This window comes from Phycodurus eques, chromosome 11, assembly GCF_024500275.1.
Source record: "Phycodurus eques isolate BA_2022a chromosome 11, UOR_Pequ_1.1, whole genome shotgun sequence".
NCBI lineage: Eukaryota > Metazoa > Chordata > Actinopteri > Syngnathiformes > Syngnathidae > Phycodurus > Phycodurus eques.
Window position 1 is genome coordinate 15,503,521 of NC_084535.1, and position 27,270 is coordinate 15,530,790.

The window sequence follows — 27,270 nt, forward strand, 5'->3', positions numbered from 1 at the left end:
TTTTTCACATAAAATGTGAAATTACCCCCTTTATATTGTTTAGTTTTTTTTTTATCATTTTGCTGTAATCAACCATCCTATTACATTTTTCTTGTTTTTTTCCCCCTTTTATTTATGTTTTGTGTTTTTCTTCATGTGATTTCATTTGATGATTCAGTTGTCTATTCTTTGATCGCATTTGCTAAAAGGAGTCTGGATGCCTCCTACTAGAATGTTACAGCATGAGTTAGATTTTCTATGATTGCTGTGTTCCAAGTTCTTAAATTTTAAAACTTGAAGTTAAAACCTGCTTATAGAAACAAATATGAATGCATGCAAATATTGTGTATATATATATATGTATATATGTATATGTATATATACACAAGTATATTATTAGTTTGTATTGCTAGATAAAAACTACAATTGCAAAATCACTACTGTTTTTATTTTTTATGAGACTGACCTTTTAGCAAAGCTGCTTATATTTTATTTGTTTATTAATTTGAATTTAGTTTTTTTTTTTCATAAAGCTGGCATGTCATCATATTAACCGCAATAAATTGCCAGGGTTTGCTTCTACAACCCGTAATTTATTGGTCTCATGAGCCACTGGGCGAGTAATTTGTCTTTGTGTCTTTTTTTAAAAAATGTCTATTTACTTAAAATGTCTACAGTCCAACAGATTTGTATATGTAACATTGTTTTCCCACAGGGCGGCAGCTTACTATCTTCAACAGCCAAACTACTATACAGATTGGTGGCTGGGAGCGAGACCGGACTAGATCCTTTCAGGGCCAGCTTTCAGGCCTCTACTATAATGGCCTGAAAGTGTTCAACATGGCCGCAGAGGGGGACCCCAACATTAAAATCCAGGGCAGCGCGCGGCTTGTAGGGGAGTCGCCTTCCTCTATCACGCCACAGTCAAGTACTACAGCGAATCGGTCTGAAACTTCCACAACCATTATGGAACTCACCACCACCACTGCATCTAATCGACGAGCCAAACAGACGACACCACGAGAGCCTCAGCAGGTAAGCTGGTCTGTGAATTGTTCTTTTTAACTTGCTGTTCAGACACTGAGTGCTCCCAATGTGGAAAACATTCAAAACTGTTTAGTCTATTTGACGTGAAAGTTGGTGGTAGAATACCATATTTCTGCAACTAGCACCCTCCACTTAAAAGAAACTACCGCCTCTCCCCAAAAAGACACCTGTTTTTCCTGTAAGGAAAGAAAACAGAGGTAACTGTAACTGTCTCATTTCATGAACACTATTGCAACATTAACTACTGAGCCCATTTGAACTGGCTTACCCAAGCCTAAGCAAATATCATAATTTGCCTAAGCAAAGCACTAGCACGGGTACCTTGGTAGTACATAAAATGGCCATTGTATGAGGAAATACTGTATTTGTCTCTACTTCAACTACTACTTCTTTGATCCCTCCGCCCTTAGCACGAGGTACAATATTCATTTGTTTCATCACTACAGGCGGCACCACTGGTGGTAGCCCGAAAAAACTGATATTACTATGCTATTATAGGTTTGGTTAACTGAAAGACAGATGTGATTTTGGTGAAGGATTCAGGAAGTAAAGGACGGCAAGCCACATCTATGGAGCAGTGTGAGAGTCTAGCAACTCAGTAAGTTACAGTGTTAACAGATTTGACTCCAAACTGTCATTAGGTGTGAACTGTAATGGTGATGGCGATGATGGTAGATTTTTGCCGATCAACAATTCTCCAAACGGTAATATTAACCATACACCCTGTATGGTCAGTAACATCATTTTGCATTAATTAATTAGATTAATATGAAAATAAATATTATACACTGAAAAGACTTGAGTTGATCCACTTGACTAAAGAGGTGTTCTGTAATGAAGGCAGCGAGATGAATGAGTCATACAAAAATTATGTGCATTGGAAGATGTTATTGTCTGTGGTTTGATTCCACCTGACGATCTCTCCGCTGAGAGCTCCTGCAGTGGGACGTTTCAGTCTCAGGACATTGCATTGTGTCTGGCTTCTGTTAAAAGAGATGCATTCATAGTCATTAGCCTTGAATGGGTCTCATTTTTAGAATTGTCCATTTTACCTTCCCTCTGATGGCCATTTCAATTCTGTGATTTTTCTTTTTTAAACAAGCTTTATATTATACAATCATTTTAAGCAATGACTGGCCCGAGTGGAACAGGCACGGTAAATGTTAATATAATTGAGAATCATTTAATGGATAGTTGCAAATCATTCACTTGCCTTTAAATGTTGCATGTAATTCCAGGAACCTTTCAATACTCCTGTCACACAACATTAGTTCTCTCTAGTTGCATGCTTTTTGGCAACACATCCAACAATCCTTCAGAGGAATTACATTATAGGAACAGTTAAATTACTAAAATAAAGTAATAACCCAACCTTGCATAATTACTTTAAGGAACCTTTTACCAGTTGATTGATTACCATGTTGATTGAAATTAAACCTGCTCAAGAAGAGAGCCCAACGAGGTTGTCGGGGGTTAAGGTGTTTGGCGGAACGCAGGTAAGCGAGATTCTTGTGGTCGGTTCAAATGATAAATGGTTGTTCAGTCCCCTCCAACCAGTGCCTCCACTCTTCCAAGCCCCATATAATGGCCAGTAACTCTCAGTTGCCGACATCGTAGTTCCTCTCGGCAGGGGACAGACGACGGGGAAAAAAAGACACAGAGGTGCAGTTTTTGGGTTGTGGGGTCCCGCTGCGAGAGGACAGCCCCTGCCCCCGTGTCCGAGGCGTCAACCTCGACCACGAACTGGAGGGAGGGGTCAGGGTGGCGAAGAATGGGTGCACTGGTGAACAGGGTCTTGAATCGCTTGAATGCTGCCGGGGTCCAACGAAAGAGGGAGCTGGCGGATGTGAGGCTAGTGAGGGGAATAGCGACCTTGCTGTAATCACGGATAAACCGACGGTAGAAATTGGCTAAACCAAGGAAACATAGTTCTTGCGAGTGGTGGGAGTGGGCCAGTTAACGACTGCTTGGATCTTGGCAGGCTCGGGTTGTAGTTGACCTTTGGAGATGAGGTAGCCCAAAAAGTGTACGGAGGAGAAGTGGAATTCGCACTTTCCAGGTTTAACATATAGCCGGTTTTCAAGGAGACGGTGAATGACTTTGCGTACATGGAGGCGGTGTTCTTCGGGGGAGCGGGAGAAAATGAGGCTGTCATCAAGGTATACAAATACGAACCGGTTGAGCATGTCACGGAGGACGTTAGATATAAATGTCTGGAAAACTGCAGGGGCGTTGGTTAAACCAAATGGCATGACCAGATACTCGAAGTGTCCGAGAGGGGTATTGAAGGCGGTCTTCCATTCGTCCCCCTCTCGGATATGGATGAGATGGTAGGGTTTCCGTAGATCCAATTTGGTAAATACCTGGGCGTCACAGAGGGGTTCAAACGAGGGGTCGATGAGGGGAAGCGGAGATTTATTCTTCATGGTGATATCATTGAGACCACGGAAGTCAATACATGGGCGGAGAGTGGTGGCCCCAACTGGAGAAGAGGAAGGTCGAATAAGTCCGGAAGCCAGAGAGTCATGGATATAGTCCTCCATAGCCCTCTTCTCAGGTCGGGAAAGGTTGTAGAGACAGCTGGAGGGAAGAGGGGCCCCCGGCAGCAGATTAATAGCACAGTCATACGGGCGGTGGGGGGGTAAAGAAATGGCCAGGTCTTTACGAAATACCGGAGAGAAGGGCTCGTCCCGGACTGCTAGCTCATCCTTGAGCTGCTCGGAAAGGCCATTGGAAAAAATCCCCCGAAGTGCCGCGTCATCCCACCCACATTCACCCGCCAATATCCAGAACTCTACGGAATATTCCGGTGCAGAATTAGCGCCCTGCCTGAGCGTGAGGAGACGACGGGTGGCTTCTTTGCCCTGAACGGGGTGATCGAATAATTTACGAAGTTCATCGGAAAAGGAATTGAATGAGTGGAGTACCGGGGAGGAGTTTAGCCATAAGGAAGTGGACCATTTAGCTGCTTTGCCGCGGAGGAGGTTAGTGACATACGCTACTTTGGATTGTTCGGTGGGATAACTATGGTTGAAGGTTGAAAACGAGTAGAAGCTGGCTACATGCACTTAGGTCCCCGGAGTAGGGCTCGGGCGGCGGAAGATGAGGTTCTTTATACAGGAGGCATGGTGGCGCTGAGGCTGCGTGCTCGGAAGGCGTACTTACAGGTGGAGGGTTAGCTGGCATCGTCGAAGAAAGGAGGGATACCTGTTGTGTGAGGGAGTGTAGGGATTCCGTGAGTTCTTGGAGTCTTTTCTTGTTTTCCTATGTGGGCTCCTTGGAGAGTGAGTGCGTTCATCAGTGCCTCCGGAGTTGCTGGGTCCATAATTCCTGAAGTATTCTGACAAGAATAGAGAGTGGCTGGATCCAAGAGCAATCGGAGGTCGATGTGAAAGGATGAATAGTTTATTGATGAAAGGTAACGGCGGTGGTCCTAGGTGGGTTGGCAGGCGGCGGTGTGGGCAGGCAGTGGTGAGGACAGGTGGCTGGCTTGGCGGCAGGAATTACGTGGATCAGGAACACACGGGGGAAAACACACTGGAACAAGGAGACACAGGAGTCAAAAAGGGAACGAGAAATAGGGTGACTTACGGGAGGTAAATGGACCGTGGTACCACTGAAAGTAACTGCAATACTTTGGCGAGGATTTCCTGGATCAGGCAGGTCTATATACTGGTGGTGATAAGGCTGATTGGAGACAGGTGCTGAAAACAGAGAAGCGAGGGGGGGGGGAATAGAGAGAGAGAGAGAGAGAGAGAGAGAGAGAGAGAGAACGAGAGAGAGAACGAGAGAGAGAACGCAAAGCGCCCTCCCGGCTACAATAATGGAACTGCAGGCAGTATATGACAGATTGATCTTCATCCCTGAGATGAAGGGCAGAGTCCTGGCCTCTACAGAAGTCCCACGGACAGACAAGATTTAACATACTGCAAGAGTTTTGTTCTGTTGTCTCACGCTGTCAAATGTGACATCATGTTAATAATAATTTGCTGAGGATGACCTTGTCGCTCCCATCCTTTTAATAATCATCTATGCACTACAGTCGTGCCGTAGCTACAGTACAGTATAGTTCTGACTGTCTTTGTCCTGGATTGGATTATTGTTTTATCAACTAAAACTGCAATCTTCGATTTAAAACTAATCCCACATGCACTGGTATTCAGACCTGAGCTTTATCTGGGGTTTGAATCACTCCTCAGGCAACTATACTTATGCAGTGTAGGTTTTTCGTCTGAAGCTTTATATGATAAGAGACCCGCAGATTATTTGGTTTTAATTTTGCTTGAGATCATATCTGTCATTACATTTTTAGACTGACTCCTGGCTATGCTATTGTTAGTTTAGAGTGAACTGTTTAGTATGCATTGAAAGTATTTCAAGAATTGTTCACTATACATTCATAGTCTCCGGAGCAGGGTGCTTTGCGCGATCCCATCACCTTTTTTACAGACTGATCTTGGTTAAATGTCTTAACAACTGTGCAATTTGCACTGGGGAACTGAGACATGTATGGGAAGCTCACAGAAGGTGGGCAAAATAGTTCTCAGTAACCCTTTGATGGCTTCCTATGAGCTGGTTCAAGGAAGCAGACAGCTTGACAGATTACCAGATAAGCAGAAGCCAGAAGGTAAAAATCCTGATTTTATGTTACTGTATGCATAACAACAACAGAACCCTTTGAGGGTGCAAACCTACAAATAACCCAATGTGACGGATAAAATATGGTTTGTAATGTCTTACAGACTAGCATATAGGTATCAAATCAAATTGGACTGATAACACAGTTAAACATGACAGTGCTCAGTGCAATGCTTCGAGAGCTGCTGAGCTAAGAAAGTGAACTAACACACAACTCAGGCCGATATGCAGGCAATATTGAAATATAGTAATTGTGCTATTTTTCATCCCACAGGATGAAGTGGTGTATTTATTGTATGTATTTTATGCTCTTTTAAAGTGAAGTGGTCAAAAGAGGTTTCTGTAGACTACATTTCAACAAAAAGGCAACATGCTAAGTAACAGTCATCTTACAGTCAAAATGTATTTGATTGACAAGTATAGACTGAGTTAGTCAAATGGGAACATGCATGTGCAATTCAGAGCTGCAATCTCTTTGCCCAATGTTTGTTTGCTTCGGGTTTTATGATTCATTTCGAAACAGTGGCAATTGCAGCCACTATTTTTTTTTTTAGCTGCAGACCAATTTAGTTTTGAAAATTGTGGTTGGGTTTTGTCTTTGCCATTTGTATTTCTAGGCATTGTGTATGAAACCATGTGAAATATAATATTTTTGCCATTTCAACATCCTTAAAACACATGTTCAAATTTTACAGACCACTTCTAAGTTAAGGCAAAAATGTTTTGGTACACTTTCCAGTGCATTTCATTTTATAGTAACGTTTTGTGTGATTACAACTAAATTATTAACTTGTTGCCTTAAATTTTACCAAGTGTATAGAAAAAGAAAAAACATAATTTTTCTTTTTCTATACACCTGTAAACCAACTGACATGGCACCTATTATGCCAGCGGATCTTTGGACGAGAAGAGCAGTAGACCCAGGACTGGTCACCAGCCAATCGCATGGCACACTCTATTCTATTATAGTAATAATAAATATTTGACCCTCAGTTGTTGTAGGTAATATTGCATTGGTATGCCTGAGGCCTGGTCACACTTTTGCCCATTCAGGCCCAACAGATGGCAGGGGAGCTGCGACGGCCCCTGGCCTGCAGCATTCACCCCTATATCCATCATCTTGGTGTCACCAAAGGCAGTTATGGAAACTAGCCTTTAATATTATGCCGTACACATAGCGAGTCCTTATGCCTCACTGATGGTGTTGAACACACACACGCAGCACGTGTTGACGTGCGTTCTGATGACTTGATATACACAACATTTGATCAGAGCTATCTCAGCATGACTATCATGCATTTGCGTAGCTCAAGTATTTCCTTTATATTTATTTTGAATTTTTTGTATATGTTTTTTTGCTTTTTTTCCCATCATTATTCAAAGATGACAAAATCTTAATCTTTCTATGAGTCTCCCAAGGTAGCATATCAGGGGCCCAGAGATTGTCCCACTTACACTGTTTGAATGGGGCACGAAAATAAGTGATTTTGTGTGTGATGTTTCATAACAGAAGGATATTGACACTACTTCTACCCAACGACCCGACCCCAGATAAGTGGAAAAAAACGGATGGAACTTCACAAAGTAAATGCAGAGTTGACCTGCCGAAATGCAGAGTCCAAGATCTGTTTGATTTCTAAATTGTGCCTGTGTATGTACATCTTCTTTCTGCTCACTCACAAAGTTGCTCATTGTGGAATTTGGTGTTCATTCTATGGAGGATGACACATCCAAACCTGGGAGGCAGTGATCTGATTATGTGGATGCTCTGTGGGAGCCACATAAGACCGAGCCTACTGTTGGCCACTGTTAAAAGGGAACACAGTTTTTTCTCTTTCCTTGTTTATTTGGGTGTGCTTTTTGTTTGTTTGTTTCTTGTTTGCACATTACACATGGGACTTGAGTTTTCAGTACTTTCATCTCAGCCATGAAGGCATCTATATGAGGATGACAAATTTCTTCCTGTCACCTGATGAGGGACTGCGACTGCATGTCAAGAAGCAGCTAAAGTCAGAAAGACAGTGATTTGTAGCCAAGCGTCACATTCCTCCCTTTTGGACGCTCCTAAAACACACTTGTGCATGTGTGGGTATATTTTCTATTTTTAGCTTTTGACACTGAACTACATTCCTAAAATGATATGAATCTGTTTGCTACATGTAACGAGGCGTGATGACAAGCTATTGCCGTTTTTTAGATTTCAAATAAGGAAAAATACCCAACCATTCGGGGGAAACGCTGCAGTGGAGACAGATTTTCTCCTTGAAGTGTGTTAGTGAGAGAAAAGGGTGCAAAATAATATGCGTAATATTGAATGCTTAATGTAATGCATAGATGCAAATGATTCAAAAATAGTAGGAGGTAGGCTTCATGAATTTTATGAACAACATTTAAACCATTGGGCGCAATTAGCAATGCGATGAGAACTAATGATCTTCTTGAGGCTTTAATCAAAATGGCGGAGGGTAAAGTTGTCTTTCTGACCTCATTCCTATAATGTTATGTTAGACAGAAGGTCTTCTTCAGGCAGTTTAATTGGTTTTAACACAAAAGCAATACAGTACACGTAGTAGACATACAGTACACCGACTGATAAAATTCAATTCAAGAGCTTGTTTGAAAATTGACCTTTTACAATGTTTCCAACCCAAATCTAATACCAACATGGTAAGCAGGACACATTCTCTGTCCAGGAAATAGCCTGAGTGGTTTCCTCTCTTATACAACCACACAATTTTTTTTTGTCAGTACACGTTCTATAGTTGCTGAGGAATTTACATTTACACTATATACTGTAAATGCCTCTTTCTAGACAATCGTTGGCATGGGTTCTGAGGAGGACTTTGGGAAATTCCACAAAGCAGTTGGAGTGCATTAAAGTAGAAATGATCTGAATCTAAAGAGTTGTCATTTCACAATCGTTTTCAGCGGGAGCACGACTCATCAGCACACACATGCATGTGTCCCTGCAGTCCAAAAAGAACAATGTTTGCTCATTCCACTTTTTTTCATAGTATCAGCAATACAGCGCTGCTTTGAACTCTGTTTTATGTTACAAAACCAAGTGAATTGGAAGTGTGTGTCCCTCTCTGCTACATGAAATTCGGTGTACCGGGTGTGTGAAGCTGCCTCCCAGCACCTTGTTAGCCTGTCTGCAGAGTGACTTAAAAGCCCCAGGAAGATGTATGGCAAGACACGAGCACGATGGTACCAAGGGAGGAGATAGAGGACCTCGAACCTTTTTTTTTTTTTTTTTTAATTTATATCCTACCCTGATACTCTCCCTGAAGTCCAGTTGAAGGAACTGTTGATTGGCTTTAAATTAAGCAAAGTTCCCTAAAGGGATGATATCTCATGAATTACACAGTGACACAGGATATAATTATGTGGACCACCTCTAGTTGAATGCTCCAGAAAAGATAAGGCATATAGATTAGTCAGATTTAATTGTCTTTGAGAAATGCTGGCTTTTTGGATCTATTCTCCAAACAGCACCAAGTACCTCAAATAGATGCATTTCCCACTACACAGGGACATTAACCCATGAGCCTATTGGAGCACCGTTGCTAACCAAAACATCAGCACCTATCGACGCATATGTTCAATACAATATTAAAGATTATCTTGTGAAATATGGACAAAGTTTTGTGAGTAGATCAGACAATTATTTATTATAATTGTATAACTGTGAGAGACGGCATCATAAAAAAAAAACTACTGTACATTAAATAATCTCCTATTTAGTTACACATGCACAATAAAGCCTTGCATTTATGATGTCATCAGAATATTAAAAAAGAAAGATTTTGATTGCAATTTATTCATGTTTGAAGTGTAAGAATCAGTCATGACGAACAGGTTTAATCCAGAGTTGATCAAGATATAAATGTAACATGTAAAACAAGTTTATATACCTATCCAGTGTTATCAAGGTGTAAAAGGAAATACCCCATTTACATAGTAAGAGCCTAGATTGTAGCCATTTATCTGTTGATGTGTTTATTGATGTTTATGCCTAGGCGGAGACTGTGGTCTGTGCTTCATCATGTACTGTTGTTTTCGTCATGTTGTCCATTGGGCAATGTTACTGTTGAAGCTTCGATGATATGTTGCTCAGAATTAGTGTCTATAGTTAATGTGTTAAACTACCGGCCCACTGGCCGAGCACTACATTTGGCCTGCAGAAGCATTTGATAAATATCTTGGGACTGGCCTACCTAGCATTTGTATAAAGACTGTAAATATATGATGTCTTTGCTATGCTTAGAGACACCTTATATTTGACAAAAATACACATGAAGCTGCAAGAGACCAGACTGTCATTAATAGCACTAACATTTTGCTGTGCCAAATTCAGCGCCACCGAAAGTAGCAATGATAAGAGAAGAAATGACACGTCTTTAACTAATACACCATGTCTGTTCAAAATAACACATTAAAGAGGCACGATAACACAGTCAAACATGGAAATTGTGACGACAGCAAAGCATGCTGGAAAACTCTTCTTCCGCTGATTCCCTAACACACCACAATATCTTTTTTTTTAATGGCACAATGTAAAGGGCTGATTACAAACAAACTACAAACCCAATAATGCAGCGCATGATTATAGTACTGAACAAAGGCTAACCGCAATCCATTGATCTGTTTACTTGCAACTCGAATGCTGTGCATCTATCGAAGCGCAAACTAGCTGGTATCTGGCCTTCCCAGCATACTTAGCGGCATTTTATAAATCTTCCTCAAGAATTACATATTTTGTTAATGTTTGTTATTATTTATTATTTCCCCCATAGTATTAGTCGTCGTTATGTGTGATTTACCTACCTGTTGGTATGTTATGTCAAAAAAGGAGCCTCTTCCTTGAATGAGCTGACGTGCCTCTAACCCTTGGCAATGTATCGTATCATCACGTGAGTCGCCTCACTTATGGATCCCTACAGTCCATCCTAAAAATCTCTAAAATACAAGACAAGAGCAAACAATTGCTTTTATTTATAATCATTCTTTCACCGAAAAGCACATATTTTCTTTATGTTGTCAGGTTTCTTGAAGCATCTTCACATTTTCAATGTGTATAACTTTGGCTGATATTTTTATATATTTAGTTATTTTAAGTTGATTTTTTTGTTTTTGTTTGGGGGGGGGGGGGTATAGGAAGCACAATTGTTTAGCACATCCACCTCACAGTTCTGAGGTTGGGGGTTTAAATCTGGACTCCTGCTTTCCTGTGTGGAGTTTGCATGTTCTCCCCGTGCTTGTGTGGGTTGAAGACTAAATTGTCTGTAGGTGTGAAAGGTTGTTTGTCTGTTTGTGCCCTGCAATTGGCTGGTGACAGTTAAGGGTTTATCCCGCCTCTCGCCCAAAGTCAGCCGGTATAGGCTCCACGTTACCTGCAACCCTAGTGAGGATAAGTGGTATAGAAGATGGATGGATATTTTGAAATAATATCATAACCTGTCTATTTCAATGTTCAAAACGTTTAATTTTCATCCATCCATGCATCCATTTTCTTTGCCACTTATCCTCACAAGGGTCGCGGGAGTGCTGGAGCCAATCCCAGCTATCAGGAGGTGGGGTACACCCTGAACTGGTTGCCAAACAATCGCAGGGCACATACAAACAAACAACCATCCGCACTCACATTCACACCTATGGGCAATTTAGAGTCATCAATTAACCTACCATGCATGTTTTTGGGATGTGGGAGGAAACCTGAGTGCCCGGAGAAAACCCACGCAGGCACGGGGAGAACATGCACACTCCACACAGGCGGGGCCGGGGATTGAACCCCAGTCCTCTGAACTGTGAGGCAGACGCTCTAACCAGTTTTCATCTGTTCAAAAATTTTTATTCTGTTCGGCCCACGACCTAAACTGTGCTTTGAGTTTTTTCCCCCTGTTCGATTGAGTTTGACAACCCTAATCGAGAGGATAATGGAAGTGACCAATGCTATTTTTACCCAGATGGGTTTTCCCTATTGTTCTTCACTCTGCCCTGAGGTACAATGATTATCAGCCTGTAAACACTTGCTTAGGGCTTTTCTTTATTTGTCATAAGCAATTTATTCTAGCTCCTCTATGATGTGCTGTAAATACTATATTTTATTAACATGATGTATCAGCTATCAACTGCTATGACAATGCGACTCACATCGTCTTGAATGTGTGGGTCTGTGACGTTGACAGCTTGGCACCAGGAAGAGTGTGGGCGAAGGCCAGGCTCCTTGCACTGTACTAACCTCACAGACTCAGAGGCTCTCGCCTTCATTAGTCCGATGAAATTTATTGAGCATCTGGGACTAAATTATTCATCACCATCGACCAAGTTCCAGGTTGCTAAGTTGTCATCAGGCGTTATTATAAGTTGTGATAGCAACAGTGGGCTTGGTGTAATGAACACCATTTCATTGATATTATCATTGAATTTTGGGGGGGTTATTAGAGCTTTTAGTTTTAATGTTATTTATAAAAGAAAGTGAAATGAGGAATTTATGCAGCCCGCATCTTAACATGAGTGGCTCGTTTTTGCTCTACCACTCCCACTGGTGCTCTAATGACGTGTTGCTCCCGACATGAAGCTCAAGAAAACAAACCCCTCCTATTTCGTTAAAACAGGACAGAGAAATGTTTGCAACCCTGAGGAAAAACAGCAAGAACCCTCACTTTTCTATATTTTATTTTTTATTTGCTTCATGGGATGGGTGACAATTCTAGCATATTCCCTTAACCTTAGTAGTATAGTGAAGTCGTCTTGAGCGGCTTTAATCCAACCACGTTAAGACAATTAAAAGAAACAGAGGAGACATTCCTATTGCAGCACAGTAGGGAGTTTTCATCCGGCTTTGAGTTTATAAGTTTCCCTTTATATTTCATCTGACTTCATTATAGTTGTGAAGGGTAATTATGATTATACAAGCCCAAAAGGTATTATAAAACAGCCTTCCTAGTCATAGAAGAAAGAAATTTGGGCTATAGAGATATTTTTGAAACGCATTACGTCATTAGCGTCACGGTGAATGACTGGTTAGCACATCTGCCTCACGGTTCTGCGGACCAGGGTTCAAATCCGGCCTCGCCTGTGTGGATTTTGCATGTTCTCCCCGTGCCTGCGTGGGTTTTCTCTCGGGTACTCCGGTTTCCTCCCACATCCCAAAAACATGCATGGCAGGTTAATTGAAGACTCTAAATTGCCCGTAAGTGTGAATGTGAGTGTGAATGGTTGTTTGTCTATGTGCCCTGCGATTGGCTGGCGACCACTTTAGGGTGTACCCCGCCTTTTGCCCGGAGTCAGCTGGGATAGGCTCCAGCACACCTCGTGAGGATAAGCGGTATGGAAAATGGATGGATGAATGAATATGTCAGTAAACACACGCCATCTGTGACAGAAATTCACACCTTGTCCTAATGTTTTGTAACACTGTAAAAATCACTTAGGGTGATACAAACATGTCATGCAAGATAGTCTATCAGCACAAATTATACAATGGAAAAAGGAACATATGTATTGTTGATTTCTTCCTTACATGATCTGAAATAAGAGAGTCCTGAGGGGTACGGTACTTGTTTGCACAGCTTTTGGATCGTGTATATGGATGCAATTTATGGAACAGAAAGACGAGACAAAGATAAGTCTAGAAGTCACATCTGCTCATGCATCCAGCAGCTGTTTGTTTAGGGTTTCTAAATGAAATATTGTTTTCTCCTTTAGTTGACAAATTTGCCAGTTACGTACAAATATAGAATCAAAGAGATCCCCGTACAACAAGACTTTAGACTGTATAAAAACAAGGTTTGCCGAGGGATTCACAAAGCTGGCAAGGTAAAAGAAAACCACAAGCATCCTCAGTGGAATACATTAGTAGGACAGCACAAGCGTGCATCAGATAAACCCTTCAGATGCCTTTTGTGTCCTCCTGACTTTCAGCTTTTCTCCAAAGAGATGTGCTGTGTGCCAAAGCGTATTCATCAAATTCGACCAGAAAGACAACAACGTGAAAAGCTATCACTCTTCACAGGGTTGCGCCAACAGGTTATCACCCTGAAAGTCTCTCTTGGTTTTGAACACCAGGGCACCGCAACATAAAATACCCTGAAGAACAACTCTGATTCCCCATGCAACGCAAAGGTGAAAACGCTCAAGAAAAAAGTGTTATGTTCTGCGGAATACTAGAGTCCTCGAGTTACGACACACTCGACCTACGACGTTTCGACTTTACGATGCCCGTGCCTCGTCCGCCATTTTGTCCCAGCACCATAGTGTTTCTGCTTAGCTAGTGCATAGTGCGTGTCTCTGTTTGTGCGACGGTAGTATCTTTGCCTTTTTCGCCCTCCTTTTTTTCACACTCTCAGCAGTAATGGTAAGTACAGCATCTTATTTTTTTATTTTAATGTATTTTAGTTTCTTAATATGAAGTGTAAACCTCTCCTGCTACGGTCACCTGACCGTGGTCGGGAGACGCAGGGGTTAACTCCCTTCTCTCGTTGCACAGCTGAGCTGGGTGGCGGCAACAATAAAGGCACGAAGCACTGATTTGCTGCTTTAATGGCTTTATTACCTCCTCTGCAAATTCAACGTCAACGCGTCCTCCGCTAATCGCTACTCTTCCCCGGTCGCCGTCACTGCACTTGCCACTACAATTGCACAGTATTGTTGGAAAAGGGTTAGAAAATCTCTGCATATTCATTTTTAAATACCTTTATTTTTAAGGCAATTTTAAGACTTGGGTGTGCTTTTCTGGCACGCCAACAAGCTTCCCAATGGCAGGTTCCATTACTGTAGATAGATTGCATGGTAAGCCACAAAAAAGGACACATAGTATGAGGACACCATTAATGTGTAATGTTAGGGGCTTTCTGTGTCAGGACCACATCCAAATGTTTAATCGCATTTAGAGGATGCTTTGTCACATGGCAATTATTTTTAGTGATGATGCATAAGCTTATAGAACAACATGGGTCAATCTATTGAAAAGGGCATGAAAACATTTATTTTGGCTCAAAGCCACAGTTTAACTAACTCCACACGTGCATACAACCATTGACATTGCAGGGGGGAATTGTATTTTATGAAATAATACATAACGAGTCTCATTATTAAAAGTTTACACATGAAATATGTAGGTTGATATACTTCTATGCACTTCTGTTTACAAATAATGAAGCACAGTAGATTCAAGTACTTGTTTTTAATGCTGTTAAAGTCACTACTTTCCAAATTTGACCCTGCTGCCAATAGCAATAAATAGAATGTGGTCGTGATAGTGGTGTTACATCCATACGCCTCCACTAAAGCTTACTGTGTGGTGATTTAACCTACGTGGCAGGTTTCTTCTGCTTCCGCTCCTCTCGCACTTAAATCTGAAGGAAATGAGCAAGAGGAAGGGAGGCAGAGAGAAGATGGCTGCGATAAGTTAGGAAGAGGAGCGAGGGAGTATTGATTCTATGATCCCCCAAACTTCTACCAGTGAATATAACATGTCAACATCCTACGCCAGAAAAAACAAATCACAAGGCTGAAGTGATGGATGTGGCACTCTCGGATCAGATTGCTTCGCCATCTGGATAGCAGACACTGCACATCAGAAAATTACATTTACATTTGGATGGACTTCCTCAGCCTCACCAACAGCTGACCTTCACCACATCTCCTTCGATGGATTGTTACCAAGTCTTTTCTGTAAAGATGATGTTCATCTGCACTCCAAATGTCGAAATAATGCGATAGGGGCAATGAAATCACATTACCTGAATCCAAATGGATGTTAAACTAAATGACATCATCTTTAATTCCCTTAACATCAGTCAATTCTAATCCAACTTGCAAACATATTGTGATGCACTGTCAAACATCAATGCAATAATAATTGAGTGAAACTAAGTCCAGCTTCATGACACAGATCAAATACTTTGTTGCATTTTCTTTTCGCTTGCTGTTTGTTGGTTTGTAGGCAAGACAATGCAAAAATAGCTTGACGTTTTGGAACCATTATGTTTATTTTTCATGTCTGCTAATAAAACACATTTGAAATAAAATAATTAAGATATGATTGAACCGTTGACCTTCGGTTTTAAGTTGTTGTTTTTTCAAGAATATGGCATCCCATGTACCTCCATTTTCAGAGGGTCATAATTATTTTGACAAAGTGACATTATTCTACAGCTTAATGTTAGTAGGGTCCCATAATTGAATGTTTAAACCAACCAGGGAGAACCAGTCATGCTCAAACATGTACCTTAAAAGTTAAAATACAGACACACATTCCACAATAATGTTGAATACAATGCTTCAGAAACACCCTAAAATTTAATGTAATGCCTTGGAAAGTATCTATGGTGGGAGAATGATGAGCCACCAGTTGTGTTTTGGGATGCAGTTTATTCTCTCATTTTGAATTCAACAAACAGACACTGAGCTTTAGAGCTGACATTTACGCACAGAACCTTAGCCTCTACTGTTCTACAATAATCCAATTTCATATTCGTAGTGAACCAGTTTGCATGTTTAGCAATTTGAACCTGTGGGACTCTCTGCCTTCCACGTCTCAACTGTGAATGCTTTTCTCTTTTTGCAGACAACTGAGGACATGCTGGTGGCATCAGCAGAGTGTCCAAGCGATGATGAGGACATTGATCCCTGTGAGCCGAGCTCAGGTGGGTTAGGTTAGTCATCTTTTTTATTCTATTTCTCTCTGGGTTTGTTAGTTTATCTCTCCGGGCTGTAGTTCACCCATACCATGACACTCAGGAATAACACACAGCTCCTGAAAGAGTCAATTGTCATTTTCGTTAGAATTTGAAATGTCCACCACAATGTATATTTACTCTCATTGGCCATAACATTACATCTATAAGAATAATTCTCAGTTTTCTCTGTCAAGAATGTATTCATTTTAGAATATATGTTTTAAATTATGTAACACAATTATGATTATATTATTGAATTAAACCCACTTTGACAACTAACTTTGTAAATGATGATAAGAAGAACTGGTTTCACACCAGCATGATAGGGTTTTCATAGAGAGCATGTTGTGTGGAATGTGCGCTGCTACACAGGCGCTTAGACTGTTGAGCTGAACTAAAAAGCAATTAAAAGCTGTTCTTGCCTTCCATCCATTGTTAATGAATTCCAATGGGAGACATTCTCATTAACTATAACTCCACTATGCTCAAAGTGTTATCTTTGTTTTGTAACTGTTCACCTGTTTGATCTCACAAGCTGACTTTAGGTGTGCATATTGTAAGGATCACATCAACGTGACATTGCAGTGTGTTGGTAATTAAACAGTGCAAATTGCGATGGAAATTAATCCTTTTGTTTGCCGTGCATATTTGTTTGATAGAGCTCATATGAACTACATTTAGTAGTGGGTGCTCCTCTAAATTAAAAAAATAATTTCAAAAAACAAAAAACACCAGCATGGATGTAACAAGCTTCGCGAGACTCCCAGTAAACAACAACTTCAAGGAAAGATTTATTTACCGCACAATGTTTTATATCAGCTTGCAATGCTGCCAAACTTTTTAATCTCTTACCTTTCAAGCAAGGAAAGGTATTAAAGCTAAACCTATGAATAGAGGGATTTTAAAGGCTTTCTGAAGTGATGAGAAAAAGTGGAACAATTAACTCCACACTACCCACTCCATCAAGAGGTTCTATTGATCAGTGGGAAGTCATCCAACCACCACTTGATTAGTCTTTGCCCAACACAATGCATTTTCAACTTTTTTTTTTCTGTGACTCCTCCCATTATTGTGGTCTAATGAAAACAATGCCAGCATCTTATTTCGTTCTTATGCTGCATATCAAAGCGAGAGACGCAGCATTTTTCTGAAGTTTCTGCCTGTCAGATGCATAAGCCAGTCAGATCTATCATGAGCTTGCCAAAAAGCCAGTGAGCAAAAACATCCTTTCCATCAAGAAAAGCTTTCAGGGATGTACGATACGTTGTAGTATTCTGACAAAACTGCTGCTACAGCTATGCTATGGCAGACACTAATAGCGTTGCGGACCGTCATTGTTTTCTTGTGAAAAACTAAATAAAATGTGTATCTCTTAGTCACAGTTGTATCAGGGTTATAAGATGGATATGCAAAATTGCATTATCATACTGTATTTCTGCAAATCGACAAGCTCCAAAAAGGAAGACGACATGTCACACTTTTAATATCACACCCAGGCCAAAAACTAAGCAATAATGACGACTTTCTATTGCCCAAGTTCAGCACTTGATCATTTTGTTGTCAACTGCTGACTCTCAAGGAGTAAGTTGGGGACACCAGTTGGTTAAACATAGTCATTACCTTATTATATTTCTCCGACCTGCTGAAAACATGAAAACCCAGCAGCATAAGCAAAGGCTTATCACCTTTTAAGCCCTCTGTGATTATCTCATATGGCAGCAAATTGAATCCTTCTCCTGGTTCAGAAACCCACAGAGGAATACTAACGTGTAGTATAATAGGAGGCTTATTTAGCTTATTTGGGAAGTGGGCAAAGGCAGGCTGGGAGAGAGCAGTGTAATGAGTAAACCCCTCTCTCTTTTGCTCTCTCTGCTTCTTTAAAACACAACTGAGGCCTTTACCCATGGGTTTTAGTCACCTTGCTAGCACGTCCTGTGCTTCTTTGTCAGGTGTGGGGCCAGCTGTTTATGCCGACCAAAATGGTATGGTCCTAATTGTTAGTGAACAAAGAACACCCCCTCAGCACCACACTGGAAGGACAACAAATTCCTTTTCCAGGTTTTATTTTCTAAACTTGAATGCAGAGATTTATGCAGCCCCTTTCTGTCCTTATGCTCAGCTTAAGTATTGCCCATTGGCAGAACAGGGTTAATTACGTCCATTTTGTTCTTCTTTTTCTGCACACTCATCTTTTTACTGCATTTATTTAACCTTTCTTTAACCAGGTAAAAGCTTATTGAGATATTAAAAATGATCTCGCCAAAAAGCAGCAGAAATTGTACAGTTTTTGTCTGCAAGCACACTGCTGCTACATTACCAACTGCATTTGACATTTGCTTTAATAGATTCGATTTATGTAAAGGGAACAGAATAACTGATAAATCAAGTGACAAATGAATACTCTCTTTAACTGACCGGTAAATTCATCAGTCCAGGAGGAATTATGGAACTACATTGTTTTAAGAGTAAATTAAGCTTTTTTTCACTCATATGCAATTTTGGGATATTTCCCAGTACTTTTTCATTGAGGATTATGCCATCCCAGGCTCATCCTGTGTGTCCTGAAAGAAAACAGGATTTCACACTCACTGTCAGGCTGCCTCTTTGCTGATCCCCCATATTTATATTTTCAATTATTGTCCTTTTTTCACCCACTCATCTTTAGAATGTGCTGACGTTGATGCTTACACAATGTGTCCATTTATAAATCTAAGTAGGGCATTGAAGACTATTCTTATCTGAGAGAAAATGCACAGCCAAAGTTGATAATAGCTTAGAATAAGTAAGGGAAATTCACATCTGAGTGTTTGAGTGATAACACTTGGGAACAATTTTTTTTTTAAATTCTGTTGGGTTAGATTTTTATGCTGATTAGAACTAAAATTGGCATGCTAATTACAAAATTGCAGTCAGTTATTTCTAGCACGTCAAGTTTTTTCTCCACAACCTACCCTCCAGATAAGCAAAATTCCACTGATTAGCTGTAGCAAGACTTGCTAGCTGATTGGACTAATCTACAGCTACGTGGCAACTTGTTTGTGCAGTCACAATTGCGACAGTGCGGTGTGAGGTGTGTGCAGCTCCCAATAGGTAAGTACTATCAATATCTGCACACAGAAAGCTAGCATAGTAGGAATTAAGAGGATTTGTGCTGGCTTTTCTCTTAACCTTGTAACCATGGGCATACCGTTGTAAGTTCTATTTCGGTTTCTGTTGTTTTTTAGTTTGCAAAGCTTGTAAATATTGCATCTTAGTGTTTTATTTACATAGGTATATATTTCCTTTGTTCCACTCTGTTCTAACTTTTTTCAAAAACTTGACGTGATCGAGAAAAACTGAGATCACTTTAGGATTCCCCACCCAAAAATTTGTTAAATACAGCTGTCAGACCTAACAACAACAAAATTGTGTTCCCTAGTGTAATGAACATTATTGAGATGATACTGGTTATAATTATCAAATACACTGACCTGCCACAACATAATGGCCAACAATATGATGATGATGATGACAATGAGTTTAGTTTGCAGTGTTGTTGGACTGTACTGTATCATAGTGAGTGTTGTTCCTAATTTTGTTTTACTATCGCAGGTAACTGAAGTAACATTAGACACTCCTTTTGTTATTTTGCAACACAGGTTTACACCACTGCAAACTACAAACAAACATAATAATCAATAATAAACATACATTCATACTGTACATACATACTGTACACACATACTGTGCATACTGTACAAACATACATACATCTGTCTGTCTGTCTATCTATCTATACTTTTAAAAACTTGATTTTGCTTTTGTATTGATATCATTAGATTGCGCAAGAGGTCATCATTTTACAATATTCCACTAAAATTGTATTATGCTTTGTAAATAAAAATGTATAACAGGTGATCTACTAGAACTACAATCTCTTGAACTAACCCTTAATCTTACTTTAAATTAACCCAAAATCCTAACCCTTGAAAGGGAGAGGAACTTCAAATTGATTGCACAGAGTCGGTTATCTTCTTTGTTGCTCCTATGCTCAAGATCCTGATGACCCACTTGATTGTGACCAACATTGGCAAAGGCTTCCTATAAGGACCTGGCTCTAAAGTGGCCCCTCAATTTTTTGGGTTGCTTCAAATAATTTATGAGCAAATCATGTATAAAAGTAATTAATAATTAAACAATATATTATATCAACTATACATTATTTACATTGCTTTATGAATTCAAATACTCAGAATGCTACAATAAATAAACTGTAAAATACATCTCAACTCAATTTTATTCATAGAGCACTTAAAAATAACAACCGCAGCTTTAATAAAGTGCAGCGCAAAAACTCAATCCATCCATCCATTTCCTGAGCCGCTTCTCCTCAATAGGGTCACGGGCATGCTGGAGCCTATCCCAGCTGTCATCGGGCAGGAGGCAGGGTACACCCTGAACTGGTTGCCAGCCAATTGCAGGGCACATAGAAACTAACAACCATTCACACTCACAGTCATGCCTACGGCCAATTTAGAGTCTCCAATTAATACATGTTTTTGGGATGTGGGAGGAAACCGGAGTGCCCGGAGAAAACCCACGCAGGCACGGGGAGAACATGCAAACTCCACACAGGCGGGGACGGGGATTGAACCCCGCACCTCAGAACTGTGAGGCTGACGCTCTAACCAGTTGGCCACCGTGCCGCAAAAACTCAATCATAAAACAAAATGCATATAATATATAAATACACATAATTATAACAAATTAATACATTTTAAATACCACCATGTTAAGTCCTCCCTCCCCCCTTCCTTGGACCCCTTCCAGTTTGCATATTGGCCCAACCGGACTCGAAGGACTCATATGTCAGAATGCTGTTTGTAGACTTCAGCTCAGCATTCAATACCATCATCCCTAAACAACTGATCTACAAACTGGACCAGCTGGGGCTCAACACTTCGATGTGCAACTGGCTGCTGGACCTTCTGACAGGGAGACCGCAGGCAGTACGGGTCGGCAGCAATACATCCAGCACCATCACTGTGAACACAGGGGCCCCTCAAGGTTGTGTGTTGAGCCCTCTCCTCTGCACCCTGCTGACCTATGACTGCACACCGACATACAGCTACAACCTCTTCATCAAGTTTGCAGATGAAACAACTGTGGTGGGTCTCATCAGCAACAGGGACGAGACAGACTACAGGAGTGAGTTGAACCGCCTGGCCGGGTGGTGCTTGGACAACAATCTCTCCCTGAACGTGGAAAAAAACAAGGAGATTGTTGTGGACTTCAGGAGAGCACACTCCCAGCATACTCCCTTGAACATCAACGGTGCTGCGGTGGAAAGGGTGCGCAGCACCAAGTTCCTGGGAGTGCACATCACCGAGAATCTCTCCTGGACCAGCAACACCTCATCACTGGCTAAGAAAGCTCACCTGCATCTCTACTTCCTGCGCTAGCCGAGAAGAGCCAGAGCCCCAACCTCCATCATGTGCTCGTTCTACAGCGGGACCATAGAAACCATCTTGACCAACTGCATCACTGTATGGTACGGAGCCTGCACCGCATCCTGCCGCAAGACTCTACATTGCATAGTGAGGGCAGCTCAGAAGATCATCGGAACCTCTCTTTCCTCCCTGCAGGACATTTACAGCACCCGCCACACCAGCAAAGCCCTCCGCATAGCGGGGGATGTCACCCATCCGTCACACAGCCCCTTCAGTCTGCTGCCATCAGACTGCGGAGTCTGTGGGACAGTACGAGCCAGTTTTTTTCATCAGGCTGTATGGAATCGGAACTCTCTGCCCGCTCTGTCCCCTCTACCTCTTCTGTCCTGTGCCCACCTGAACTCTGAACTCCGACGCCCCGCAAACATGTAGATGCACAAACACACACACACGCGTGCACACACACACAACACAACACACGCATATACGCACACCTGACTCAGGTTTGCACTAGCCACTTTAGCAGCATTGGGGTTTAGGCATCTAATTTATAAATGTCTTATTTGCCTTGGTTCTATGACCTTGACTATGAAGCACACGTCACCTGACCTTTGATATTTGCACATTCAATTAATACTTTTTATACTGTATATACTATAGTTTATTTAGCTTTTATAATGATGTTATTGTTTTCTTTTGTAGCACCGCGGGCCCTTGAGTACCGTAATTTCTATCCTCTGTATGTGTTACGCATATTGAAGAATTGACAATAAAATTACCTTGTAACCTTGTAATACTTTTCTCATTACAATTACAAGAAAGGCTCCCTTCACATTGGCACTTGGTATACAGGAGAGCCGGAGTTTTATTACCTCTTGTAACAGAGTCTACATAGACCCTGTGATGACGGAAGTGACGACACGAGCGTTCTCGGCGGGATCATTTGTGACTAACACATCAATACATCGATGGGTTTCTTGACATCGTCTGTCTTGGACTGTTTCACACAGTTATCATATTTTATGCTTACATTCAAGAAAAATTTAAGCTATATTAGCAACAAGTTAACAAAAAACACTGGATGCAGCTATGGTTGAGGATGTACTGTATGTGACAAGTGAGGGGTTTGTGATGATATAACATATGAACTCGGGATTGGCTTAAATGGAGATGACGGTAATTGCACCAAAATCCATATGGCGCTTGGCGGTTTCTGCAATTAAACCTTTATTTTCGAGTTTTAGTTGTAATTCTAGTAGGAAATGCACCATCGAATGATGCCTTGCTGATGACAGTCTGCTAGTAGGCGTGGCTCCTTTTTTGTGTAAATGGCAGTTGACAGCTTTTGCATTTGAACTCTTCATGCCTCGTTATAATCAGCGTTCCTCTCAGTTCCACATACCACCTACGCCATCGCCTACTTGATCGATTTTGCACAATTATCATCTGGTCATCTAGGTCCATTTGTTCTAGCAGACACTGTACCACGGTCGCCATTGTTGTTGCTTTGTTCCTTGTTACGGAAAGGAAAGTAAAAAGGGCTACCGGAAATGGCCAAAATATGCAGAGGAAACTCCACCCTGTGGTGTCTTAGCCAATACCAGCCGTAGCGACACCCCCGACTTGGAGGTGAACTACAGTACATTTTAAAAACTGTGCGCGTGGGTTTCGCTCGAGTATAAAGGCAAACTGCGTGCGAGATAGCCACAGTGACGTCAATGCGATCACCGCCCGCACGAGTATAAAGAAGCCTTTCCTTTCCTTTTTTTTTTAAATAACAATTGTTATCTCACACGTTGACAGTCTGCAGAACGTTGTGTCAAAAACTTCAGTAACACATCCACAGCCCATCTGGGAAGAACTTGAGGCAGAACAATATTAAGCTTTTGTCATCTTAATGTAGAGCCACTGTTTGGCTTTATCACCACCACAAGTAAAGTATTTTGTATAAAAGAAAACAACATTCTAATCTAAGACTAAGAGTAATCAAGTGTCCAGTAGCCAGTCTTGTGCTATGAATGCCAAATAAATCATCCTCTCGTGGAAGCTCCTCTGGGCAGAGGCTTAAATTACACCATACCTTTATCCGGGCTAAATGCAACACCTTTAAGTAATTCTCACAAGGACCTCATTTCAGGCTCACTCAGCTGTCTGTTCATCACCCGCCATTAGCGTGAGCTCAACCACTTCTCACTCACACACTATCACGGGCATACTGCCAGCATGTCACACGTACACTTCTCGAGGACACTCTGATAATTAAAGAGGGATTTTATGTCTTTTGGCTCCAGTGCACTCCACTGATGCAGTGAACTGTCAGCAGATTGAGCTCCAACTCCACTATGTGATGTCTTTGACTGTTTGCGATTATGACGGGATATGTGAAGTCAGAAGATGCTGTAACGCTAATCAGAATCAGAATCAGAATCAGAATCATCTTTATTTGCCAAGTATGTCCAAAACACACAAGGAATTTGTCTCCGGTAGTTGGAGCCGCTCTAGTACAACAGACAGTCAATTTACAGAACACTTTGGAGACATAAAGACATTGACAAAAAACAATTGTGCAAAAAGATGCAGAGTCCTCTAGCACTTAGAGCAGTTCGAATGACTAATATGTGTCAAAGACCCTGCCAACCAAGCCTTGCTGAAGGTGTTGTATTCCCACTGCTGCCTAAGCTAACATTTAGCAAAGTACTGCTTATATTCAAGCACCATTATCGCAGTTTTCTTTTAGTGCTCATGGGCTCTATCTAGAGGTGTCAAGTGTTAGTTACTGCTAAATAGTTTGCCAACAAGATGACAGAGGGGAAGTGACCATATTTGAGGTGTGTCAGAAATGTTCCAGGACTGGTCTCACAAAAGATATTTTATTAACACAAACTATGAGTTTTCCCCCTTCAGTGTGAGCCAGACTATTAACCAGCACGTCACGTCGGTGTAGCTTCGTTCAGTGTGTGAGACGCGGTGAGAAATGCGGCAGGTCAACTCATGGCTGCTTCACTATGACAACACAACACGCCTGCTCACAGTGCCCTGAGTATCCAACAGTTCCTGGCCGAGAAGAACATCGACATGCTGGAGCAAACTCCCTACTCATCCAACCAGGCCCCGTGTGATTTTATTTTCTCTATCCCAAGCTCTAGTCTTGAAGACATGGACGGCATCAAGATGGTGGTGACGATGGAGCTGCGGAGGATCCTGGAAGAATCCTTCAACGAGTGCATGAAGGCGTGGCAGAGAAGGCTGACTAAGTGCATTAGATTCCAAGGGGATTCCCGTAATTTCTTGTGTATAATTCGAAATGTTTTCCCCCAAAAAATTGTCAAAAGTCAATAGTGCGTATTATACATAGTTATAGGGGCAAATCGAAAAAACTTTCACATTTTATAAATGTATGCCGCCATCTAGTGGTTATGAAAAGCTGCACACTTTCATTACAAAATGCCACTGCCACCTAGAGGTTATGAGAAAGGTGTACACTTTCATTCTAATACCTCTAGGTATTAGAATGAAAGTTATAAAACAGGTGTAGCCTAGACTTTCATTCAAATATGACAAGGGTACATATGACTGCATATATGTACAGGTGTGCTCATAAGTTTACATACCCTGGCAGAATTTGTGAAATATTGTTTTGGTTTTTTTAAATATGACTGATGACTGAACAACAACCATCATTAATTCTTCATGGTTATGTTTTGTTTAATGACAATGCATTTCTGAAATGCTTGACCGTTTAATTTGAATCCCATTAAAATGAAATAAAATGTGATTTGCCTTGTCCTTCATGTTATCTTTAAAGAATTGTACCCATCTTATAAATTCTGCCTGGGTAATCAAACATATGAGCACAACTGTGTGTTTTCTAATTTACTAAATAAAAGTAGGGCTGTGAATTTCAAAATAGGAGCAAGTAAATAAAAAAAGTATTATGTGTTCAAATAAAGTGCTTAACTTCAGAATTATCCTTTAAAAAAAACAGATAATATTTCATGTTTTGATCATATGGCTAGAAGCAAAATCATGCATTGTCAAAATGCATTATACATAGGTAGAAGGTTTTCCGGAATTTTGAGGTCAACTTTGTGGGTGCGTATTATACATGGATGTGCATTATACACGAGAAATTACGGTACTTCGAATGAGCGAGCTTGTAGTTTGATTCGAAATATACAGTATCTATGTGACTCCAGTCAGAATTTTTCTGACACGCCGCATATCACATTATTCATTACTAATTACATATTTAACTTTTGTCGTAAACAGAAGTCAGTTCCAAAAGTTCCATTTATATATTGTAAATTACCTGTATGTATTGTCAACAACTTGAACATTAAATACTTGCACGGAACGTATTCAGATCCCCTTAAATTTTTCACTCTTTGTTATATTGCAGCCATTTGCTAAAATCATTTAAGTTCATTTTTCCCTCATTAATGTATACACAGCATCCCATATTGACAGAAAAAAAAGAATTGTTGAAATCTTTGCAGATTTAGTCAAAAAGACAAACTGAAATATCACACAGCCATAAGTAATCAGACCCTGTGCTCAGAATCAGAATCATCTTTACTTGCCAAGTATGTCCAAAAAAAAAAAAACACACAAGGAATTTGTCTCCGGTAGTTGGAGCCACTCTAGTACGACAACAGACAGTCAATTGACACTTTTGAGACAAAGACATTGAGAAAAACAGTCACTGAGCAATAAAGGGTTGCTAGTTATCTGGTAATGCCGGTACAATTTTTAGATTTATTTTTTTTGACAATTGTGCAAAAAGATGCAAAGTCCTCTAGCACTTAGAGCAGTTTGAATGACTAATCTCGCAATAGTCCGTCTATATAATAGTCTTATATAGACAGGTGTGTGGCTTTCCTAATCAAGTCCAATCAGTATAATCAAACACAGCTGGACTCCAATGAAGGTGTAGAACCCTCTCAATGATGATCAGAAGAAATGGACAGCACCCAAGTTAAATATACGAGTGTCACAGCAAAGGTTCTGAATACTTATGGATGTGCGATATTTCAGTTTTTCTTTTTTTTTTTTAAATTTGCAAAAACTTTTTTTCTGTCAATATGGGGTGCTTTGTGTACATTAATGAGGAAAAAATTAACTGATTTTAGCAAATGGCTGCAATATAACAAAAAGTGAAAAATGTAAGGGGGTCTGAATACTTTCCGTACCCACTGTATTTGATCATGTCCACCACTGCAGTGTTTCCTCTTTGAAATACTAACACATCAAAAGAGGTGTCCTTTTGTTTTCGATGCATTATAGACCAAGAGAGAAAAACATTGCACTGGCAGTAACAGAGATAGTATTCTCACTATTAATGTAATTTATTATACTCATTATAATCCATCCATCCATCCATCAATTTTAAAAGCCGCTTCTCCTCACTAGGGTCGCGGGCGTGCTGGAGCCTATCCCAGCTGTCATCGGGCAGGAGGCGGGGTACACCCTGAACTGGTTGCTAGCCGATCGCA

General features: G+C 40.8%; 1 protein-coding gene across 27 annotated transcripts in view; it reads left to right on the forward strand.

Annotated features, from left to right (window-relative positions):
- Positions 1 to 27,270, forward strand: part of LOC133409403 (neurexin-1a-like) — a 247,800-nt gene that overhangs the window by 212,954 nt on the left and 7,576 nt on the right. For 17 of the 27 annotated variants that reach the window (XM_061689309.1, XM_061689319.1, XM_061689322.1 and 14 more), the window contains 2 exons: positions 695 to 1,014; positions 16,238 to 16,325. In XM_061689309.1, the coding sequence (XP_061545293.1) occupies positions 695 to 1,014; positions 16,238 to 16,325 (408 nt within the window). Of the gene's footprint in view, positions 1 to 694; positions 1,015 to 16,237; positions 16,326 to 24,918; positions 25,031 to 27,270 lie in introns of those variants that run through there. The other 10 variants (XM_061689310.1, XM_061689321.1, XM_061689323.1 and 7 more) reach the window with 2 other exon arrangements.